The 24,828-nt window shown below is 40.5% G+C and overlaps 1 protein-coding gene across 3 annotated transcripts in view; it reads right to left on the bottom strand.

Annotated features, from left to right (window-relative positions):
- The window catches only part of LOC122791825 (nuclear receptor subfamily 1 group I member 3-like), a 386,827-nt gene extending 364,723 nt beyond the window's left edge, over nucleotides 1-22,104 (bottom strand). For 2 of the 3 annotated variants that reach the window (XM_044059782.1, XR_006363206.1), the window contains exons 1-2: nucleotides 21,878-22,104; nucleotides 10,719-10,948 (exon numbers count right to left, since the gene is read on the bottom strand). In XM_044059782.1, the coding sequence (XP_043915717.1) occupies nucleotides 10,719-10,888 (170 nt within the window). In that variant the 5' untranslated portion in view covers nucleotides 10,889-10,948; nucleotides 21,878-22,104. The remainder of the gene's footprint in view (nucleotides 1-10,718; nucleotides 10,949-21,877) is intronic. The other variant, XM_044059781.1, reaches the window with a different exon arrangement.
- Between the last annotated feature and the right edge of the window lie 2,724 nt (nucleotides 22,105-24,828).

Below are 24,828 nucleotides of genomic sequence, written 5' to 3'. Positions count from 1 at the left end.
TCTCCAGCTGGTCCTATTTATATCATAGCCAAGGTTTAAGTCTTTAGAATGGGTGATACTGGTGCTGAATGTTTTGCGAATATGCAGGAGGTCCATCTTTGTGGGGTCTGACAATGCCTTCTATGTAAGGCATAGATCTCCCCTCAACAGCTTGTAGAAGACAGAATACAGAGATAGAGCTTTGAAGCAGTATGCATAGGACATGTTATTTATACCCTGTATTCTTATAAGGAGGAACCTCTGTGGTCGTTCCACTTGTTGGATGCACCTGGTTAGGTACATACCAAAGGGGACATTATATCAATGACAGGTCTGATGAGTACAGAATACATTGTAATAATGACTTTCTTGGACCTAGATGCCTTACCTTTGTTTATAAGTTGTACAACATAAAACAAGAATCAGTCCAAAAGTTGTCCAATCACAGGCCTCCTATCTGCCTCTAAATGCAATTTCCAATATAACTCTTTATTTAGTAACATATTGTCCCTATTCCCACCAGTTTCAGGATGATCAGTTTAATTCAATGCAAAGAACAAGAATATACTGAACTTACCACAACTCTCATTATGCCTTGCTAAAACATTTGTATTATTCTTGTTAATTGTGTATACATGTTGATAAATCCTTTGATTCAAACAGTTTCTGGTCTTACCTATATAAAATACGGAACAATTGCATTTAGAGGCAGTTAGGTGGCCTAGCATCAATGATAGTATTTCTTTCAAAAGAGCATTAAAAGAAATGCAGTCAGGTGATCTGGGGTTTTAATGACACTGACTTAGGTGTACAATATTGTGCATGTACTATGTTGTTAGTTGGAGTGTTTAAATTCATGTATGTTTGTGAATGGTTGGAGGGAGTCCTGTGGCATTACTTTGTATGTATAAAACACAGTATGTTTTACTGGACAAGTATTCTGATGAAGTCTTGTACTAAACAAGATGAAAGCACCCAACTTTGAATACATTTCTGTCATTGGACAACGTTCGTGCTGATTCTTATGTCTTTTTAGTCCGTTTTAATTTGGTCTTGGGTGGTGTGTACCTTGTGATTTTTTTAAGTTGTACAACACAGAACGATTTCCTCACTGCCATAGGCATGTGATGCTCAAAGGCTAGGTTACTGTCTATGTGTGCCCCCAAGTCGCTAACTAGTGGGTTTAGTCTTGGGGTGTGTTGTCAATATGGTAGTTACCAGGGTGGGGCTGACTTTCCAAACAATGTTATTATGCATTTCTTGGCATTTAATTTTTAGTCAATGGTTCTGATACCAGTTATTTGTCGGTGTCAACCTTTCTTGGAAAACATTAGGATCGGTGAGGGGTTCTGTGAATGCTCCTAAATTTGCAATAGTCTGCAAATTTGGTCAGACAGAGGCTCTTGATGTTGGCCTTGACTTTACAGAAATAGATGTCAAAAAGGAGCTGTCCCAGGCACAATCTCTGAGGGACTCTGCTGGCGGTTGGCCTCTTTGGAGAGGTGGACTCCCCAATTCTAACTTCATGGTTCCTGTCTGTGATCCAGTGGGTGACATAAGAGTGCATACCAAACCTCTTGAGTTTATCAATAATTTACCGTGTCTGTTATTGTGTCAAATGCATTGGCCAGGTCAAGGTAGGTAGCATGAACCAACCTGCCCTAATCCATTGCTTTGATGGCCTTCTCAAAGAAATCCACCAGATTGACTAAGCATGGTTTGCCCTTGACAAAACCGGACTGGGTTGAGTCCAGCGTCTGGAGCTTTCCTGAGTCATTATTGATCATTTCCATAATAATTCTTTCCATGGCTTTGCATATTCGACTAATGAGACTTATGGGTATGCAGTTTTCAGGGTCCATTGGTGGCCTGCATTTTTGCAGAAGGATAATTGATATTCTCCATTTATGAGGCACAAAAGCCAGTTTGGAGGCTACAGTTAAATAGTGATTCTAGATGGTCTGATTGGTCATGTTTTATGCTATTTAGAAAGTAACCTAGGATATTGTTTGGGGCCATCAATGCAGTGTTTGTAGCCTTAGAGAGAGAGGGAGAGTGAGAGAGCATTGATGACCTGTGATACTTGAGGGAGAATTATTTGATAATATTTCCTAATAGGAGGCTAGGAGAGAGGGCCTTTACTTGGCTGCCAGTAGGTTTGCTACATCTTCTGGCTCAGTATAGGTGGCTCCATTTACAGTGAGCTCTCCACACACTTGTGTATTGCCTTTGAGATTGCTGACATAGCTAAATAATGCCTTGCAGTTCTCCTTGGCCTGGGAGGACAGATTTACCTCAAATTTTGCTTTGACTGACTATTTGTCAGCTGAGTTGTTTATTTAGTTTGATGAGAGTTTTTTTGCCCTGTTGGGTGTTACATCTCCTAATTTTTGCCATGATTTTCTTCCTTCTGTTATACAGCCTACTGATGTTATGATTCCATCAGTGTCGCTTATTTTTTGAGTTAGTTCTGCATTTATTCTCAGCAGGTACAGTTGATTCTATGAAGCTATTAACATGCTTGTGTAGGGTTTCTGCAAACAGTTCCTCATAGGTGTTCTCAGGATTTAGGGGGACTTGAACCTTAGCTAGGTTATCACTTCATAGTAGGAGATTAGAGTAGTTCCTGAATGTTCCAGGTTTAGCTGGGGTTCTGGGTTTTATTTTTACTTCAAAGGAACTCATTTTGTGGTGTGATTTTACCAGACAGGACATTACACTGGGGGTGTGTAGAACTCTCCCATATTAGTGAGAACCAGATCCAGTATATATGTGCCCTTGGCCAGTGTACTGATAATCTGCTCTATGGAGTTTGTGTTTACAAAATCCAGAATTCTCTATACCTACACTTTTGGTGTTGTATATGTCTACTTATTACTGTAGTAATTAAAGTCGCCCATGAATATGGTGTTAGTTTGGATGTTGAGTGTCTCTACTAAACTCAAATACATGTTGTGAGTTTCCTGTGTCATACAGGGGGACTTACAGCTTGCAATGAAGTGGTATAGGATTTTGTCTATAGTGATTAGAATGTGGAGAAACTCAAGTGCATTGTTTTGTTCGACCAGACTTGACATATATGTTATGTATGTATTTATTTATTTATTTGACATTTGTTTACTGGGAAAGTCCGACTGGGCTAGAAAGTGCCCATTTTCAGAGGCGGCTCAGGGAGAAAAGCTCCACGATCAAAATCTTTCAAAAATCAAATGCAGATATTTTAAATCATGAATTGTCATGTTACACTACAAAACGCCAAGTAAAGATATATTAAATCACAAAGTATGATGTGACAATATAAAACATGAGTGAAAAATGTTATAATTATAAAGACATAAAACACGTTTCATAGTAGAGTGCAGTGAAAAACAATAACATGAGTTGGAAAAAATGTGTGAGGAAAAAGTCAATAGTCATATTACTTGTTACAGAGATTAAAATCTGGTAAATGAAAACAGAGACAATTCAAACAAAATATTTAAAGAGATGATAGAGATTACATGATTAGAGACAGTGAGGGGAAACTGAGTGATGTCCTAGTATGACAGAGGTGTTCACACTATGGTTATAGAAGGAAGATGGATGGAGAGAAAAGGAGATTATACGAAGAGTGCAAGGTAGCTTAGGTGAGTGAGGAAAGGTCTGGAGAGATGAAGTGGATAAAGTAAGGTAGTGAGAAAAACAAAATAAAGGAGTGGAGTAGGAGGTAGGAGAGGGTTGTGAGGTATGATTTAGGTTGAAGGGGGTGAGTGAAGTATAGTGAGTATAGGCACAGGAGCAGGGCCAAGATTTTGTAAGGTATTTTTTTAAGGAGCATTAAAGGTGGGCAGATTAGAAATAGTTCTGGTGGTTAGAGGTAAGGAGTTACATTTTTTTTGACACTGAGTATGAGTATAGGCTTTGCCCAGGGGATTTATTCAGTTTATTTATGATGTAAATTGAGACACCTTCACCCTTAGTCCCTGCCTGAGAAGAAGCTGGTCTAAATGTATGGAAGGCACTATAGCCTTGCACTGCCAAGGTACTCTCTGTGGCTTTAAACCATGTCTCAGTGACTGCACATATATCAGAATTCTCTAGAGTGAGGAGAACTTGTAGGGAGTGGAGCTTTTTGTTTAGACTCCTAACATTCAGCAGTAACACCTTTAGATTTTCTTGGTTTTGATTTGCTAAGTCAGAAGGGTTGTCAGGCTGACATAGCCTAAAAAAGGCATTATGGGGAGGAGGGTGTTTTAGCAAATATTCAAAAGCTATGAAGTGAGAGGTGCAGACCATCCCTGGCCAAGCAGTATGATTTGTTAACCACTTCCTTCCATGCTGACAAATGTTGCACTCCTTTAGACTGACACCAGAAACTAAGCCAATTATTAAATTCAGTCATCTTCTGTTTGTACTGTGGCATCATCCTTGGAGAAGGTAGTATGATTCTTAGTGTTAGGCTCGTACCAGCCTGAGGCACATATTCCAAGAGCTCCATGATGTCTCTCTTCATATAGTCTAGGGAGGTACATTTCAGGTCATTTACAGCCATATGGACTATGACTGAATCATACTGGTACTTGTGGTCCAATGACCTGAGTGCATGTACAATATGACAGATCCTAGCCCCTGATAAGGAAATGACTGTGACTTTCTCCTTACTCAGCCTGGTGAGAGGGACATCAGTGTGTTTCACAATGGAGTCTCCAATGACCAGATTGTGGAGTCATGTGGTGGCTTGTCTTATGGGCTTAGAAGTACGGGCACCATGAGATGGCCATATGTATTGATGTGGATGTTGTTTTGAAATAGTGCATCTGGGGCTACTGGGGGCATTTGTTATGTGTTCTTCATCTAGGATGTCTTTGGGGTTCAGGAAGGTTACATTTAAGTATATCAGCATATGAGGGTCTATGTGTCTAGTTCATGCTCCGTGTGATGGGTGCTGCATGTGTACTACTGACAACCTGACTGACAATAGGAGTACTTTTATCTGAAAGCTTTTGATTGAGTGACACCGTGTTACTATATCCCTCACATACCTTACCAACATGTTGGAGAATTAGCGGGGTGTACATTGTCTTATGATGTCTAAACTCACCAAGCTGTCAACAGTTTGTATCTACAGTAACAGAACCTTTTTTATCGATTAGGTGGCTGCTATGAGAACAAAGTTCAGTCAGTAGTATCTGGTTGCAACAATGGAAGCAGTGCTTGTTACTGTGAAAACAGTTGCCCCGTGTTTAACTTAAGGTATAGGTGAAATTTCAAGGATGCTTTCGAAGGAAAAATGTCAACTCAAGGTGTCTGCATCTACACAGGGTACTGCCGAACACGTTATGGAAACTACTGTAGTAGACCCTGACAATTTATGGATGAAGTATTTAGGGAGATACTTTGAAGTTGGGTTAGACAGTAGCTAATCTAGTAGTACTTAATGAAAGGAAAGAATTAGCTCCGTCAAGTGTCAAGAATGATGAAAAGCGGGGATCTGCCTGACTGGCTACTGCCTGGCTACTACCAGTTCTGGCCTCAGCACAGCTTCGCGCTCTTGAGACGCAACGCCCCTTTCCTTCTTCTCTCAGCAGAAGCAACACAGTAGCACTGAACTCACGATGAGCAGCAGCTCACGGGCTCTGTGATCATCAGCAGTCTTGACCCAGATGATGCAAGGGTCTAAGGGTTGTTGTAGCATTTTCCTGGCAGATGTCTCGAACAGCATCCAGACCAGTCAGGAAGGTCCTCCTCACTGCTCAATCAGACAGAGTTAGGACTCAGTGTACTCTACATTCCTTATGTCACCAAGAGCAAAACAGCAGCACTAAACCCAATATGACTACTGAGAGGCAGAATGTGCTTTTACTATGTGCAAGGCAAGTAAAGATTATAATAATGGCTTAATTCTATAATGTTCCACCAGTGCAAAACATAGGCAATATACACATACACGCGTGTGTGCATATATACATATACATATATGTATATATATATATATATATATATATATATATATATATATATATATATACATACACACACACACACACACACACACACGCACACACACACGCACACACACACACACACACACACACACACACACACACACACACACACACACACACACACACACACACACACACACAATTTCCACAGTTATTTAAAGTAGATTTTAGTGAATTTATATTTACACAAAAGAGATGTAACAGTTTGAAATGAAGTAGCAATTAGTTCTAAGTGAGTTTTGTCTAAGAAACATAGCATTTATCCATGGGGAGATTACATTCTCACTATCAGTTTATTAACTCTGATCTAGTACTGCTAACATCACATATGAAAAGGACACAGTTCCAATAAATATTTTAGTTGAGTTGTAATTGAATAAGAGTGATTTAAGTGATATATACAGCTATGTGCTACTGTTATTATTATTTATGGTAGATGACATTTACATGGACTACAGGAGCAATGATGTTAAGAACAGAAAAAGAGTAATAGTACATTTTAGTACAGAAAAAAGAAACCAAATAGCAGTTTGTTATTAAATACTATGAAACATCCAACTATCAAAGAATGTATAAGTGTTAAAAGCATTCTCAGGTTGAGGTCTAATGTGTAATTAGGTTCACAGGTGTTTACTAGGCTAACAACCACAAGGGACTTTTTAAGCTTAGCCATGCATCCCAAATCTCTGACAAGTTCTGGTACCCTTGATAAGTGTAATCAGTGGCTTGGGAGATGAAATGTTTACAAGCTAGGGCCTGGGAGATGAACCATTTACAGATTGCCTGCATCCATTAGTTTTCACTATGTGATATCTTAAACTTTCTGTAACGGAGGCCCATGGGGTATATGCCACAATACAGAGACAAAATGATCAGCTTTAATAATTGGCTTAATTACTGGTGTCATTCTAAGGGGATCCAATGTCTGTCTGCCTGGGATGACATGCTTGACAAGCCACACTGCTTCGCAAGGGATGGCTTGCACCTGTTACCCCTGGGCTTCCGGATATTGGCAAAGGCTCTTGCCACCCCCATAGTGCCTTTTTTAGGCAACGCTCAAATGATAAACCTACCGCCCTAGAAAACAAAAATGGAGAAAAACTAAGGGCAATACTGCTCAATGCCAGAAGTCTAAACCTCAAGATGCACCCCTCAAGCCCTCCTCAGTATGGAGAAAATCGATGTCTGTGCTGTGACTGAAACCTGGTTCAAGGCTCCTGAGAGCACCCCAGCACTATCAGGTTATACCTCATATCATGCGTTCCGGCCCCAAAATCAGGACCGAACCACAAAAGGAGGGGGAGTATCCATATTCATAAAGGATGCCCACACCTCCAGGTTAGTGGCAGCCGCAGAAGCATCGGAGACCATCCAGGTGCAATTAACCATAGGTAAAACTGCCCTACAGTTTGTAACATGCTACAGACCACCTTCTCAAACTCAGGAAACCCACACAGCCTTCCTGAAGACACTGGAGAGTATGAATGTATCTCCAAACACCATCATATTGGGTGACTTCAACTACCCAAACATAGACTGGGAACATTACTCAAGCCCCAACACCCTAGCCCAAAGGTTCCTTGAGTTCATAAACTCAAATGCTATGGAACAACTAGTCACCATTCCCACAAGAGGAGAAAATATACTAGACCTGATCATCACAAACATGGGGACAAAATGCTCCACACGAAGTATATCCCTCATTGGTGAGATCAGACCATAAATTAATCTCACTGGAGATCCACATCCCGCCCCACCCCCAGCAAAAAGACCACAGTGAAGAACTTCTCAAAAGCAAACTTCACACTTCTTAAGACTGGAGTGGTATCCTTCAAGGCCCCGAGCCAGTGGAAACCACAACCCACGCTGCTGAAACCCTTACAAATGCCTTCTGAGCACCTCCAGGAATGTATGGATCAAGCAATCCCTAATAAAATCAAGACCCTTTCCATCAAAGGCAGGCCGGACTGGTGGACCCCAGCCATAAACAAACTCTACAACAAGAGGAGAAAGCTACTACATGACAGAGCAAAATCCCTAAAGAAGGCATCTCTGATCAATACTAGCAAAAAACTATGATCACTCATAAAATCATCCAAGGCCAACTTTGAGAGAAAAATTGCTAATGACACAAAAGACAATCATAAAGCCTTCTTTAGCTATGTTAGAAACCTGGGTGGAAACTCCCAGATATGCTCAGAATTAGTCCAAAATGATAAAAAAATCACTGAACCCACAGACATTGCCAACATACTGGCAGACAGGTTCAGTGCAAATTTCTCCCTCCCTCCCCAAAAGGAGAAATATCTATCCCACCAGAGTCTAGCCTCGCAAACATCTCAGATGCCCAGGTGATAGCTGCTCTCTCTAAAGCAAAAAACACAGCATCAATGGGACCGGACGGTGTCCCCGGCTGTGTGCTACATGAACTCAATGAGGAACTAAACCCACACATAAGGCTGCTGTTTAATCTTAGCCTTACTACAGGATACGTACCCAAAGAATGGCGTACGGCAACTGTGGTCCCACTCCACAAAGGCGGTGCTTCTACGGACCCTGGAAATAACCGCCCCATAAGCTTGACGAGCCTTGTCTGCAAAGCTATGGAGAGGATCATAATGGAACTCATAAATAAAGACATTGGGGACCTACAGACACTGGATCCTACCCAATTTGGCTTTGTCAAGGGCAGATCCTGCCTCTTGAACTTGGTCTTTTGAAACAGTCACTAAGGCCATTGATGAGGGTAAGGCAGTTCACACAGCCTACCTAGACCTAGCAAAAGCATTCGACACAATACCCCACTCGGGCATCATAGAAAAGCTCACCAGCTTAGATGTAAACCCATATGTCACAACATGGGTAGCAAACTGGCTCAAGGACAGAACACACAGGGTTAGAGTTGCTGGTGCCATGTCAGACTCTAAGCCAGTCACGAGCGGTGTCCCACAGGGCTCAGTCCTGGGCCCCCTCTTGTTCGGCATTTATTTTTCTGAAGTGCAGGCAAACATAGGGGGATTGTGGCTGACAAAATTTGCAGATGACTGCAAACTGGGCACCATAATTGACACTCCATCAGACACAGACATCCTCCAGAGAGGTCTCATAGAAATGGATAACTGGTGCCAGAGCCATGGCCTTAAGCTAAATGCCAAGAAATGTATAGTCATACCCTTTGGGAAAAACAAGGTAACCTCTAATTACCACATAGGTGGTAATCCATTAAACACGGAAGAAGTTATCAGGGACCTGGGGACCCAAGTTGACAGTAACCTCTCTTTTGACACTCACATTGCCAAAGTGGTTAGGAAGACCTTCTACATTGCCCACCTGATCATGAAGGGATTCACATCCAGATCAGGAGAGGTCATTGTACCCCTGTACTCTTCACTTATCAGACCAATGATTGAGTACAACGCCCCATTCAGAATGTACCTTACCCGACACCTGCAGCAGTTGGAAAGACCCCAAAAGTTCCTCACCAAAAGGATAAAGGGGCTCAAACATATGTCATACGATGCCCGACTGAAGAAACTCCAGCTCTATTCAGTCGCATACCGTCTGCTCAGAGGTGATCTGTGCCTGACATACAAGGCCATGTCCAACCCGGAATTAATGGACATGCTCCACCTCAAAATATCCAAATCCACCAGAGCCACGAGAGCAAGAGACTTAAACCTCAACATGGATATAAATAGGACGTGCTGAAGGGACAGATTCATCACCCAGAGACTCCCTACACTACGGAACAGAATCCCAGTCCATGTGAGGCAGAGCCCCTCACTGACTCTGTTCAAGAGAAATCTTGATGAGTGGATGGGAGATCGTAGGTTTACCCCGGGAATCATCTCTGTATCACTGCTGGACAGAGGCACAGAAAACTAATGGGTATAGTATTCTCATCCTAAGGGGTGGTGAAAGCCACACACACTCTGGCTAGGCTTATAAATGCCCTAGGGCAGATAGCCTAGTATGAACCTATGAACCTATATGCAAATGTCTGCTTAAGGACATCAAGTGTTTCAGCTACATGACTTCTGAATATCCATGGCTTTTTTACTTTTTAAATCTTTATGGTTACATTCAGGCCGATAAAGGCAAGCCCTACTAGCTGTGGACATGCATGTTTCAGCCTTTTTACTGACCATCAGCACAGCATAAGCGGATAGTTTCTCAACAACATTAGTAGTACGGAATTATATTATTATTTTAATATATAATATCATACTTGTGTGTAGTCCATGTTTTCAATGAATGAACATGAGTTTTTAATTGCTGGTTGTAAATGTGATTTTATGTTATCTATTTAAACACTGATTGTTCACTGCCACTGTTTATTCTGAATACATTTTGTCAAGTTTGAGAGATGAAAGTGCTTAATGAACAGCTGTTTTCTTGCTGTTATCTATGGTCCTGGTGCTTGTACAGTACTCTTTATTTTATCTTAGGATTTAAATTAATATATGTACACATTTGTATGAATGTCTAAATATCTGAACATAGAAATCAAGTGAGTCTTGTGATGAACAGGAAGAATTTAATGCTAGCATGTGTCATCAAGGCCCAATAATTGAGTGTCACTGTGGGTTAGGCATCCACCACAAAAAAAAAAAATGTTGCATACTAAGTTGGAGAAAGATGGTGCTCTTTCAACTGGAAAAAGATACCAAAGCAGGCATTATCTTGAAGCAAGGCAGCAGGTGAGATAGCTAAATTCTAAGGAAATTCAAGGGAAAAAACAATTTAAAAAGGTACCTAAAGAATGCTTTGCATCCTTCACAAGTCATGGCATGGAAATGGTATCCTGTTGCTTTATCACCACACACAGCACAGCTTTTGTTTTCCTCTTCTTCTTCATCATCATCATCAAATGCGGACCTGCTACTTCTAGAAACTTCTATCGTGCTTTCGGCGTCAGAATTCATTGATATCTTTTACTCCCAAATTCACAACTGAATGAAGTCCAAGAACCACACAAGAAAACCCTTTAAAATGAAAAACATAAACAAGTGCTATGGATTAGTGCTCCTTTCACACCACAAATTATTTAAATATTTTGTCCATTAAAATCATGTTTAATGTATTTTAATATATTACAGATTATTTCACTGTTCCTCGAGACTTCCCAAAAATATGCATTCCCTTCATTTCATTTTTTTGGCTACTGAGAAACAAGACTAATAGGGCTCCCTTGTTCACCTACTCATTTTGTAGCAAAACAGTGTTTATATCTGACAAGTGCAGATTCATTTCTTCACCAGATCTTGGTAAAGAGTATTGCTTTTCAAAATTTTAAGAGGTGCAGGAACATATTTATAACCTTACTTTTTTGTCTTGAGGTGCTCTGCACAACAAAGCTGTAGCAAGAGAATGCAGCACCCTGGGCATCACACCCATTAGCCAACCCCCACCACTGAACAGTTAAGGCACTGAACAGTTAAGGAAAAATGTCTGAAAGGGGCAACACACCCATTAGGCAACCCCCACCACTGAAAAGTTAAGGAAAAATGTCTGAAAGGGGCAACACACCCATTAGCCAACCCCCACCACTGAACAGTTAAGGAAAAATGTCTGAAAGGGGCAACACACCCATTAGCCAACCCCCACCACTAAACAGTTAAGGAAAAATGTCTGAAAGGGGAAACATACCCATTAGCCAACCCCCACCACTGAACAGTTAAGGAAAAATGTCTGAAAGGGGCAACACACCCATTAGCCAACCCCCACCACTGAACAGTTAAGGAAAAATGTCTGAAAGGGGCAACATACCCATTAGCCAACCCCACCACTGAACAATTAAGGAAAAATGTCTGAAAGGGACAACACACCCATTAGCCAACCCCCACCACTGAACAGTTAAGGAAAAATGTCTGAAAGGGGCAACATACCCATTAGCCAACCCCCACCACTGAACAGTTAAGGAAAAATGTCTGAAAGGGGCAACATACCCATTAGCCAACCCCCAAACACTAAAATGTCTGAAAGCTTATAAGCCTATCAGTTAAGCAATTTCAGTGATGAACACTTGTCAGCTTGTAAACTGTATCTCTATACATTTTATTTTGTTAGCTTTAAAAAGGAGAGTAGCACAGTTTACAAGCTGTCTATTAAGCAATCATGATTCTAATTATTTGTTAGCTTGTAAACTGTCATGTTTCATGTCCCTTACAAGTTGATGCTCAAGGCGGTTGCCCCATTAACTCCACTCTTACTATGGCTAGGCTGTCCAAACATCTGGTCAGTGAAGTATATGTATGTTACAGCAATCCGTGGTCACCTGTGACCATCACCTTGTACTTCTGACAAGGTTTCATTGTTTTACACTACAGCACCAGGAGGTGGACCCAGTACAAATTACAGATATTTATCACTTTTATCCAGTATTCAGGCTGGACTTTAGGCTCTGTGTTCTAAAGTACAGCCAAACAAATACAATTTTGCTACATTGATGAGGTCAGAAAAAGGCCAAAACATGAATTCTACAGCTAGTGGGATGTGGCTTTATTGACCCAAATGTACGCATAAAGACTCAAAAAGAAAAAAATTCATGGGCATTCAGAAGCCATGTAGCTGAAACACTGGTATGTCCTTAAGGGGTCATTTGTATATATCCCATGGAGGTCCACTACAGGAGTTTTTATGTATTATACAGTGAAGACTCTAGCTTGACTGGGTCTTTCTTGCAGTTTTTACTAAACAGCGTGTCTATTCGACCTTCTTGCCCTTTGGTTTGGATTTTATCCCATACTGGAAACATCACTATAGTAAACATTTCTTGATGATGTTTGCAAAGTGAAGTAAAATGTAAATGATCCTGTCTTGTGTACCTCAGAATCAGGGTAATGCTGCAGTATTAATTTAAAAAGTCCCTTTCCAGAGCTGAGATACTGATCTGATGTTTTTTTTCCTTGTCTTGCGGCCAATAAACGAAACGTATAGCTGCTACCATTTCTCTTTATATTCATTTTTTACATGTTGCTCCCACTAGCTGTCTTTCTCCCTGCCCAGAGGGCACTTTCATTAGTACATCCACACTTTTGAACAGGCGTCCATCTGTACCAGTATAATGAGGAATTTCAGCAGCTCAATGGGCAATGCCTGTATCACTGAACAGTATCTGTATCACTGGGCTGTAAGCTCTGTAACATCTTTTATCATCATCAACAGCCCCCCTTTATCCCATTTATTTCTACATGGGGTCGGGTTATCGTGTTAACTGTCACCACCTCTCTTGATTCAGTGCCACACTCCTGCCTTCTTCAACACTCATGCCTGACTGTCGCAGATCTTCTTTCACACAATCCATCCACCTCTTTGCTGGACATCCTCACTTCCTCTTACATTCCTCCTGTCTGTCTCAAATCTTCCTCACTAGATTGTCTTCTGCTTTTCTACACGTGTCCAAACCACCATAATCTGTTCTCTTTGATCTTTTCTGCAATTGGAGCTACTTTGGCTTCTGCTCTTATGTCCTCACTTCTTCATCTGTCCCACAGTGTGCATCCTACCACCCTTCTCAGGCACTTAATTTCTATCACCTCTACCTTCTTCTACTGTTCTGCCTTTACTGCCCAGGTTTCTGTACCATACAGTAGTACTGGTCGCACCACTGTCTTGTACACCTTACTTTTCAGCTTCTTTAGCATTCTTCTGTCATATACTACACCTGATACCCTATGCCAATTGGCTGCAGCCCCTGTGATTCTAGCTTTGACCTCTTCAGTCAGACTAACTTGAAGCTGTTTACCTGTTCCACTATCTTCCCTTCTATCTCTATTCTCAGCTTCTTCTTCTGATTTCCCCAGTTTGCTGCCATTACCACCATCATATCTGTAGCCACGGTGGTGCAGCGGTAGTGTTGTTGCCTCACAGCAAGAGGTTCTCCTGCTCGATACTCAGCTGGAGTGCGGGGTGTGCCTTCTTTGTGGAGTCTGCATGTCCTCCCCGCGGTTGGGTGGCATTCAAAAGACATGCGTAAGGGCATGCCTTCGTTGAAGGTTGGACATCGAGCTGGCACCTTGGCATTCGTGAAAATCTACTGCCAATCATTAGCAGACCAGAGTTCCACTGTGGCGACACCTAACCAGGAAAAGCCGAAAGACAAACAACAACAACCACCACCATCATATCTGTGCTTAGTTTCATCCCATGTGCCTTCAGATTTGCATTCCATTCCCCTATCCTCTGCTGAAGTTCTAGCTCAGAGTCTGTCTGTACTGCCACATCATCTGCATACAGCAACTTCTGTCCCCTCCAACCTGTTTGCTAATGTAGTCCATCTGTAACATCTGTTAGTCATCAAATAAAGCTATGGAGTTTACTAACAGATAACTAGCACTTAGCTTTCTCTTTTTCTTTCGCCAGCAGCTTGATAGGTTGTTAACTCTGGTTAAAACAAGATAAAAATGTCCCCTTTCTGTTTCCCCACCAGCTCGGGATGTTGATGACCAGTTAAAACACGATCATTCTTCTTCCATCTTCTCCCACTCCATCTGCAGCTGACAGTGATGACAGTGCATGACATATGCATGTATCTACCTATAATTACCAGGACTCAAAGAATAAGGTCTGCACTATACGTACAAAGCCATTCATTCCAGTCTCTCTATAATGGGGGCTAGGCTGGCATCAAACCCTGACCCACCCTATCCCAGGAAAAGAGTAATAACATCCTAAATTAATCTCTGTTCCCAGCTTCCCCATCCAGCAATATGATCTCATTCCAATCATGGTTCCAGCATTTCAGCCCTCAGTGTCAATAGACAAGCTCATCTCCTTTGGATTTCAGAATTTATTATGGCCTGACGCCTTCCACAGTCAGCAGACAGGACACAGTAAATCCATTTATTTGAAGAAGGAGGGTATGCGCTCTAAAATTTCTTAGGCAATAACTCGTTGGACTGTTTCTGTATAGGTTCAGATCTGAGGTCACTTAATTCTTCACTGGTACCTGCCTGACATGTTATAACTCAGAAGTGAATGTGATCTAGGATTATTCTTTTGTATAATATGGAGACACAGGCAGGTCACAAATCTTAATGAGATCCCTAAAACAGAAGATTCCTTTATAAGTAGTGGGTAACCATTACCAAACTCACAAAAAAAAGTAATAAAGGGTTGCTAAGCTATTATGCCTTTCTGTTAAACTGGTACATTATGAAAGCAATACTGGAGCAATAAATCCTGGTGTGGCTACTCATATCTGAATACTTTATGAATAAGTATTTATAAAATACCTAACTGATCATACTTTGGAAATGCATTCTGGTCCCACTTCTTCTGATATTGTTCATTTGTAATCTGGGGTAACTCAAGGAACAGCACTGACATTCTACAACTTATTTTAAGTAAATATTTCAAATTCTGAGACCATTAACTTTGAACAGTAGAAGAGGAATGCTGAGCAGACTAGGGGTTTATATGCACAAAGTCGGAGATCGCATTACCTTGCAGTAGTCCCTTACTCCATCGTACAATGATCTCAGAGATAGCCTACTTAAATACAGAGAGTATAAGTGGTGTACTGTGGCTTCCACTTCTCAAAAATATTTATTTTTATTTTATTTACTTATTATTTTTTGATTGGGAAAGTCTGACTAGGACAGAGCCTATTTTCAGCAGTGGCCTGGGAAAAACACTCCAGTCACATGTCTTTGGAATGTGGGAAGAAACCAGAGTACCTCGAAGGAACCCACATGTTATAAGAGATCTGGGGACACAGGTTGACAGCAACCTCTCCTTCAACCACCACATTGCCACTGTGGTCAGAAAGTCCTTCTATGCGGCACATCTCATTACCAAGGGGTTTGCTTCCAAGAAGAAAGAGGTCATCATTTCTCTCTACTCTTCCCTCATTAGGCCATTCATCGAGTACAATGCCCCATTTGGCATGTACCTCACTAGACACCTGCAACAGCTGGAGAGTCCACAAAAGTACCTAACAAAGAGGATTCTAGGCCTTAAACATATGTCCTATATGGACAGACTCAAAAAACTCCAGCTATTCTCTGTCTCATATCGTCTACTAGGAGGTGATCTCTGCTTGACTTACAAAGCCATGTCTGACCCAGCTGTGTTAGAAATGCTACACCTAAAGAAATCCCAGTCCCTCTGCACGACATGCTCCAGAGACCTCTACCTCATTACCTCAATCACCAGAACGTGCTGGAGGGACAGGTTCATAATCCATAGACTGCCCATGCTATGGAATAGACTTCCCATACATGTCAAGTGGAGCACCTTATAGCCACTTTGCTTACCCAGTCTTTTTTGTACCTTATCACTCCTCCTCCTCATGCTGCACTTATTTCCTAAACTCTTCCTGTTCCTCCTTCTCTCACACCCCACCACTAACTACAATTGCTCCTCCTCTGCCCATTTACCCCCTGCTCATTTCCATAACTTCTCCTTTCATATCTCTCTTACAGTTTTTAAGCTACATTCTACTTGTCTGTCTGTAATTATTACTAAACTCAAAAACACCCCAGTTTGATCCCTGCAGCCATCATACTTTTAATATATTAATGGTTATTGAATGTTATTTCTCTATTCAATAATTAGCAAATTTATGTTAATTTCTCTCTTGTTTTTTGTGTTAAAATACTATGTTCATGTAAAAAATATTTAAAAATCATGTAAATAAGCACCTACACAAATGTTTTTATCCTGCAATTATAAATGTACATCATGTGTAACTTACATGTGGAGCTTTTCTCCTCGGGCCTCTGTTGAAAATGGGTTTTACACATTCGGACTTTTCCTGGCCGACAAATAAATAAATAAATAAATATAAAGTTTCACATTCACTGTTCTCACTTAGAACTGCTGTCTATTTTTCTAAATTCTAGAACTCAGAGTTAGATGTCTTGAAATCACAACAGGGGGCCCTGCCTTTTAATTTTATATACAGATGACTTAATTGATCTTACAGGCAGGTAAATAAGTGACTGTCATGCAAAAAAGATTCAATTATTTTGCAGCATTAATTGCATAAAAAAAAACTTATAGAGACAAGAGAATGACATACAAAATATTTGGTATGCCGCTAAAAGTGAAAGCTGCCCTTATTATAATTCTTTGACCCCATGGGATACCCCATCTTGCAAACACATCAGCATGAATACATGTAATTATGGTTGGACCCCCTCACTTTTCTTTAAGGCTCATGCAGAGTTAAAGATTCCCAATGTGTTGCAACAACTACAGCATTGCTACAAACTATCAAATCTTATGATGTCTGAGGCCAAGCGGGCCTAATGAGCCCTAAGCTGGAGGTGCACCTTCTTTATAAAAACCCTACAGCATGCCTATAATGCAAACCTTCTACAGACATCTGCTGAACACTGCTGGTTCATCTCTCTGTCAAGTCTCAGACAGAAACACTACTTGTTCCTTGAGAAGGGAAACCAGTCACTGCTCACTTCAAAAGCAATAATCCTTCTATATCCCTGACTGAAATGTATTCGATGCCACTAGCATTTGCCACAGTTTTTCATTGTACCCTTACCTGACTACACTAAGTGCATTATATTTCTATACTATTTGTTGTGTATTATATTTCTGTTCTATTTGTTGTGCATTATATTTCTGTTCTATTTGTTGTGCATTATATTTCTGTTCTATTTGTCGTGCATTATATTTCTGTTCTATTTGTCGTGCATTATATTTCTGTTCTATTTGTTGTGCATTATATTTCTGTTCTATTTGTTGTGCATTATATTTCTGTTCTATTTGTTGTGTATTATATTTCTGTTCTGTTTGTTGTGCATTACATTTCTTTTCTATTTGTTGTGTATTATAAGAATTATACCATCATTCATCTCCCTTTTTGTTGGTGAACCACTCTACTGAAATGAGACAAAGCAAAAAATGAAATTAATGGCCTTATGTGTAGCTGACCGCAAGGACTCCTCACCTCCCTCTTCCTCCTCCCCAAGTCACTATGATAACCTTTACAGTTGCGCAGCCTCAGAGAAAAATATACTTCAACTAAAATCCACTGATAAAAAGGAAATAAAAGGACCAACAGACAGTAATACAAAGCTTTCATTCATTCTGTAATGCTGTCTCACCCTGGTGGTATTTGAAAAGGGTCCCACAACTATGTCAACAATAAATAAATAATAAAATAAAAGAAATATGGCTTACATACCTCAATCACTGTGAGAGAAATTTGTGCTGGTAATACAGAAGGCCTGTCTCCATAGAATGTTTAGCTCAACCCATGGGGATGCCCCAGTAGTTCACACAGAGAGTACCACGATTAGGAAATGATACACGGGGAAGAGATATTACAGCAAGGAGACGATCTTATAGTAAAAGGCGGCAATAAATCGCTTAGCAGAAGCTTCAAGGATGATGGGACAGTGCAGCAGTGGAGAACACTGTAGCAGTGACAGAATGCTAGAATAGTGAAACATTGCTACAGTAGTGCATCACTACGGCAGTAATCGTACAGTGCATCAGTGAAGAGACACTCCAGTTATGAGACTCACTAAAGTTAGGATAATGGAACCTTGTAGCAGAGAACGTTCTGCAGAAGTGAGGGGGATATTGCAATAATGAATTCATACTGCAGCAATTTACAGTCACTCCAGTGGTGAACTTGCACATCAGTGAAAAAGAAAGACAAAATTAGTGATGTGCCACTGCAGTACAGTTCACTCCTGATACGAAAAAACAACATTCTAATAATGGGTAGTTCATTGATATTGGACACTGCAGCAAGAAGGTGGTTACATTGGCATTGAGGAGATATTACAGCAGTGTAGGACACAGTAAGGCAATAATGGGCCCTCAGTGGGTGAGGAGGCATTCCAGTGGTGAAGGAACACAGCAGCAGTGGAGGTACACTGCATAACAGATGGGAGAGACATTTTTGTACTGAGGGACAGACTACAGCAGTGAGGGGCTGTTACTGCATTAATGAAGAGACCTTAAAGGGATGAGAACACATTGCAGCTGTAAGGGACACATCACAGAATTGAAAGGCTGTCAAGGAGCTGTCACTGCATTAGTGAAGAGACACTACAGTGATATGGAGACATCACAGACGTGATTGCATACTACAATAGTGAAGGGCCACTAGAGCAATGAAGGACACAACGGTGGTCAGGAGAGACTACAAGAGTGACAGGTATGCTAAAACAGCCAGGGAGTGTGGAGAGGCTTCTCCCCATGTGAAACAGACTTGTGGTTTTTAGTCTATTCCAGGGAATGGTTTATAGGACTGTGGTGCACCAAAAAATCACATGGTCAATCACACCATCGTCAAGGAGGCACAGCAGTTCTGAGGGACACTGCAGCAGTGACGGTACGTCACAGCAGTGAGTGCTCACTACAGTGATAAGGGACACTACAGCAGGGTTATCCTACATGTAGTTAACAGCCAATATGTTCCTACTTCCCTGAGGTGTGGTAACTTTCCACAGCCATATTTTTATTTAAGTAAATAGAATGTAAATAAACAGAATGCAAGACCAGAGTTTAAGCTGCTGCTGTTTTCAGCCTTGCAGGCTGTTTCTCTTTTTCTGACATTTGTGTAGTCATGGAGTTAGCATATTTAAATATCAGCGATGTGGGTACAAAGCCCACCACTGGGGGTTGGGAGTCTTGCCTCCTTCATTGTGTCTTGGTTATTAAGGTTTGCCATTTTTTATTGATTCTTTTAGGATGGCAAATTTGCATTTGACAGATTCTGAGATGGCTTCTTATACTGGATTCATCTAGCAGTGATGGTTCATAGGTTCATAGTTTAGTACTAAGCTAACTGCCCTTGTGAGCCATTTTAAGCCTAGCCAATTATCCCTTATGAGATTCAAACCCTGCACCTTGTGTTTGTAAGGCAAACACCTTAGCCATTAAGCCACCCTCCCAACCATGTAATGGTACATTACAACAGTGAATGCCTAGCCAAGTGATGACAAGACACTACAGTGGTAAGGGCAGACTAAAGTACTATCAGGTAGATATTACCAGAGAGGGGTCACTACACTAATGAAGGACACCAGAGTAGTGAGGAAGCATTATAAAACTGAGAGACGCACACTGCATCTGTGAGCAATCACTCCAGTGGTGAGGGAGGCCACTGTAATCACACTGATGATGAGAAAGTGCAGCGGTGATGGTAGATTACAGCAGTGAGTGGTCACTCCACTGGTGAGCAACACTGAAATAGTGTGCCTATGATGTAGTAGTGAGATGACAGTGCAGTGGTGAGGGGGACCACGGTGGTGATGTGATAGTGTAGCAGAGAAGGTACATTACAACAGTGAGTAGTCACTCCATTGGTGAGGAAACACTGCACAGGAGCATTAGTAGACTGCAGTACTGAAGAGGGAACTGCAGTAATGTAATAATCCAGCAGGGGCAGGAAAATACTGTATCGCTATCTGAATGGTCCGTGCGATTGAGGTTATAGAAGTCTTCCTCCCTCCCCCATCATCAATACTAAAACAGAAAAATATGCTTTTTTTTTTTTTTTACAGACTCAAGACTGAAATCTGGAGCAGCTTATCAGATATGTTGCTATTCACCACACTGCAGGACAAATGCAGCAAATATAGCGACACAATGTGAGGTTAGAGGAATTACACCAGAAGTCTCCATAAAAAATCTAATAATACTATGCACTTGTTGCTGAACACCGGAACTCATTTCTTTCACGACATAACAGCCAATGAAACTCTCACTTGAATAATCTGCAGGCAGTGATATTTGTATTCTTGTGGTCCTTTGAATTGCCAATAGGTGTGTGACTTGTATGTGAGTGTGTGCGTGTGTACATCAAGAGAGGTGTCACTCCATCCAGAACTCATTCTCTGACTTATGCCCACTGAATGCCAGCATACACTTCAGCTTTTGCATTATCCAGTAGAAGATGATGTGGTTATCAGAATGGATGAACACTCATGCATGACTTTCCTTTATGATAACAAAAAAGATAGAATTAAATGAAATGAAAAATTAATTCACACTGTTACAGTAAACGCTGTTTCTAGACAGCGTGTTATGCAGAATGTGTGCCCAACCCTGATAGTGAACTTCAATAACTCACAAGAAATTTGCAGTACTGAAACAGGTCTACCACGCAGTTGCTATTTTCCTGTCATAAATAAGCAATGAAGCAACCATGCCTCTCAAGTGTACCTCATTACGAGGAACGTACGTCATTTGGGGTCTTAAAAAGTTCATGTTCCTCGAAGTTCCAATAAGTTCCACATTGAAACGGTCTGTAACACATTCAGTTTTGGGAATTTTTTAAGAGAAATCCATGGTAAATTGAAATAAATCATATTAATTCATTAAATGATCTTCTTTATAAGTAAAATCAGCATATTTTAACCATCCTATGACCTTCCTAGCTGAAACTGTTAGCAAGCCATTAGTATGTGTTCCACATTTTGCCCATTTGTTCCACATTATGGGGGCTAGTATTCCTCATTTTTGAGATAGAAGGTTGACAGCTATGGAAGAACAATATAAAATCCTCTAACAATTCCCAGCCAGAATTAGTGACTTTGTTCTTAAGAGTATTAGAATTCCTCATAGCAGCTTTCTAGGTAAATAATATAAATATCTACTACATTCGTGTGCATTATTCTCTTGTATTGAGAAACGAAAATTGCATAAGGGTATGTAGCACTTTTTGTACATAAGTTCCTATTTTTTTCTATAATGTGTTAAATGTTATCTCTATGTCACTAAACTGTTGACGAAGTCCTTAATTCTAATATTAAAGTTTTAATAAAGAGAAAAAGACTATAAATAGGAATTCAACATTCTGGGGTGTGTCCCGTTGAATACAGCTGTGGTTATGTACTGCTTTATTGACCTTAAGGTACAGATCGACAGAGCTGCACTGAAATCAGAACTATCCTTTGTCTTCCTATTTCTCAGGTACTGTGATACCTTACCTTCTACATGGTCCCTGCTCCTCTCGTAAGTGCTACAGACCTCTCTCACTGCTGGTATTTCTCCATTCTGTTTCAAACAGTAGAAATGTAAATGCTGTGCCCATGTATTTGATTGTGCATGCGCACTCATATGTGGGAACAAGTGTTTATGACTTTAGGTAAGGCAAACACCTTTAGGACTTTGACTTCAGCAGCTACAAGTGTTGCAAAACCAGAGCTTCTGGGCACGCAGAATCATTCTCAGCGTTCTGTGGAGGTGAGCGCGCGGGCGCGTATGAGTGCGTGTATGCGCACGCGCCCGCGCACATTTTGTATACGCGCGCCCGTGTGTCTGTTGAGCAAGGCAGTGTCTGATGAAATTGTTTCACTGTGTATCCAGAAAATAGCTAGCAACATGCCGGGCAAGATAGTTGATATTTTATTTAAATAAATACACCCAAAGTTGTTGTGTCTTTCGGCTTTTCCCGGTTAGGGGTCGCCACAGCTGAACTCCGGTCCGCTAATGATTGGCAGTAGATTTTTACGTGCCTATACATGTAGCAAACCCTTTTTTCATACTCACCATTCCTCATTTTACCCACCCACTCTGCATACCACTACTTCTTTACCCCGCCTACATATCGATTCATATATTCTAGGTTTTCCATTACTTTCAATCCTTACAGCTGTCAGAAGTACAGATATGCCATAGACATTTTCTAGATATTTTAATTGCTCTTCTCATCCAGCCCAAGAACATTCATATATCTGTTTAGTCTTCTCCACTTTAATCTGTCATAATCTATATAATCCACTGTTTGCTTCTTACTCTGTTAGTAAAAAGTGCTTATCTAAAACAATATGTTGTTTTTTTCACAATTTAAACACTGAGAAGAATTTACCTCACACGTTGCTTATTGCTTCCTACTCAAGTTGTACATACTGCATAATGAAATTCTTTGTTAGAGTTATTTAAACTATTCAAATCACTGAGTCGGGTTTGACAACGATCCAATAGAATCACTACTCCACCCCAGTTAAATATAGGCAAAAAAACAAAGAAATAAATTAGTTAATAAACTTAACCAGGAAATGTACTGAACCAAGCTGTCATTGTCAGGTGTGACCCTGGATGTGTACTTAATTTAAAGCAAGTAAAACAACACAAGTAGCACAGTAAATAGATTAGAGCAAAGAAAAATATAATACATTTAGAAAACTGCACTTGCTAAGGTAACCGTAGGCAAAACAAAGGAAGGTTCAATAATGGTATTCAAAGGCATATGTTAAATGCACTTAAAGGGCAGATTAGATAGGTTTATGGTCAAATTTTGTCACCGGGCAAATGTGACAAAATGTAATAACACATTCACTCTGAGTATAGATTAGTACCTTGCTGGAAGTAAAATGCACTGCATGTCAAGGACTGTGCCCAGTAAGAAAACAGAAGGCCAAGTCAGGAAAACTTCACTGATTCATGAGAAGAATAATTTCTGTTAAGACATTATCTCAATTCTTGAAGTTAGGTGATTTCTAGTTATAAAAAAAAATGTGAGTGCAACAGCTGAAATACAAACCTTACACAGATCCAGGTAATCCAGAATTGCAATTAGACACTAAGAAATATTTTTCCGATGTGGAGTAAATAATTATATGGCCTAATAAGGAAGTTCAAACTTAATATTTACAAACCCTCAAGCTCCATGACTCATACATTAATGTTGACAGTAAATGAACCTAACAGTAAAATACATAACTAGTCAAAGTAATGAGATCCTACTAGTTAAAGCTTGATAGTTGACTGTCGCAGCTAGAAAACTGAACCTTCAAACATCACTTGAATTCTAGTAAGTAATTTTATTTTATACTCCAAATTACTCCTTCTTTCGCATTGAAAACTACAAACAAGCAAAGTATGCTGATTTTAGATAATAATTTAACAACAGTATAGCAGGCAATAGAGGCTGCAAAGTCATACTGCTACCAAGAAAAATAATTGTCATCTGATACATACATTTGTGATCACATTTATATAGGCGGAAGTAGTATTATAACATGTAGTCATTCAATTAAGAAGGCTATCAAATCATTGCACCTTCCACTTGAATTTACAGATTTGTTTGAGTCTATATTATCAATGGTACTAACAGAGCAGCAACAACAGAATCTGGCACTCATGGTGGCACACCCATCTTGTGCTCCCTGATCCCACCTCACCTTAATTTCCACCTGTCTACTCACCCTGGCCATATTTCCATCCCATATTTACCCATGGAAACACACGGTAAGTAATGATCTGTGTTCTACTACTGTAGTGCAGGTTTTGTGTCATTTAATTACAACTTTTAGGTTTCATGCTAACTAATAACATAAGAAAATAAGAAGATGCAGATAAAACTGTAACTCTATCCTCAAGGATTTAAATGCAGCACAACAATGAAGCCCTGTCCACATTGGCTGTCTCATACTACAGCATTGGAGACATGGTTTGTTACACTGAAAACAGCATTTTTTGTTGAGACATAAATATAATTTTTACTTTTTATGTAATGACAACGCACATAAGATATATTTTGAATATAGGTTGCATTCCATCAGTGTGATGGTCTTTCTTTACCCAGGCCAATAATCAATTCTCACCACTGACACTGGTGAGAGACAGTCACTAAAAACAGGAATGGATTTACACAGTATTTTCAGATGCAGCTCTCTGCATCAAGCACAATTTACCCCAAGAGCACACAGGAAATGCTCCAGACCTAGGACTGGACTTTCTGTCTCTCCATATCCCAAACAAGACTCTCTTTGGAGCACTGTGTCTCATTTCCAAGTAGCTGAGACACCCACACCTGGGTGGTTGATTTTCAAACACACACACACACACACACACACACACACACTGCTGGGAAAGGCTGGTACAGATTTACTGACTGCACCCCTTCTGCCCAGGCTATAAGTTAACTACGCTGCCA

Source organism: Protopterus annectens, chromosome 17.part0 (genome assembly GCF_019279795.1).
Source record: "Protopterus annectens isolate FY-2018-M chromosome 17.part0, PAN1.0, whole genome shotgun sequence".
NCBI classification, from domain to species: domain Eukaryota; kingdom Metazoa; phylum Chordata; order Ceratodontiformes; family Protopteridae; genus Protopterus; species Protopterus annectens.
Note: the sequence above shows the minus strand (reverse complement) of the source record. Positions and strands in the feature narration are given on the sequence as shown.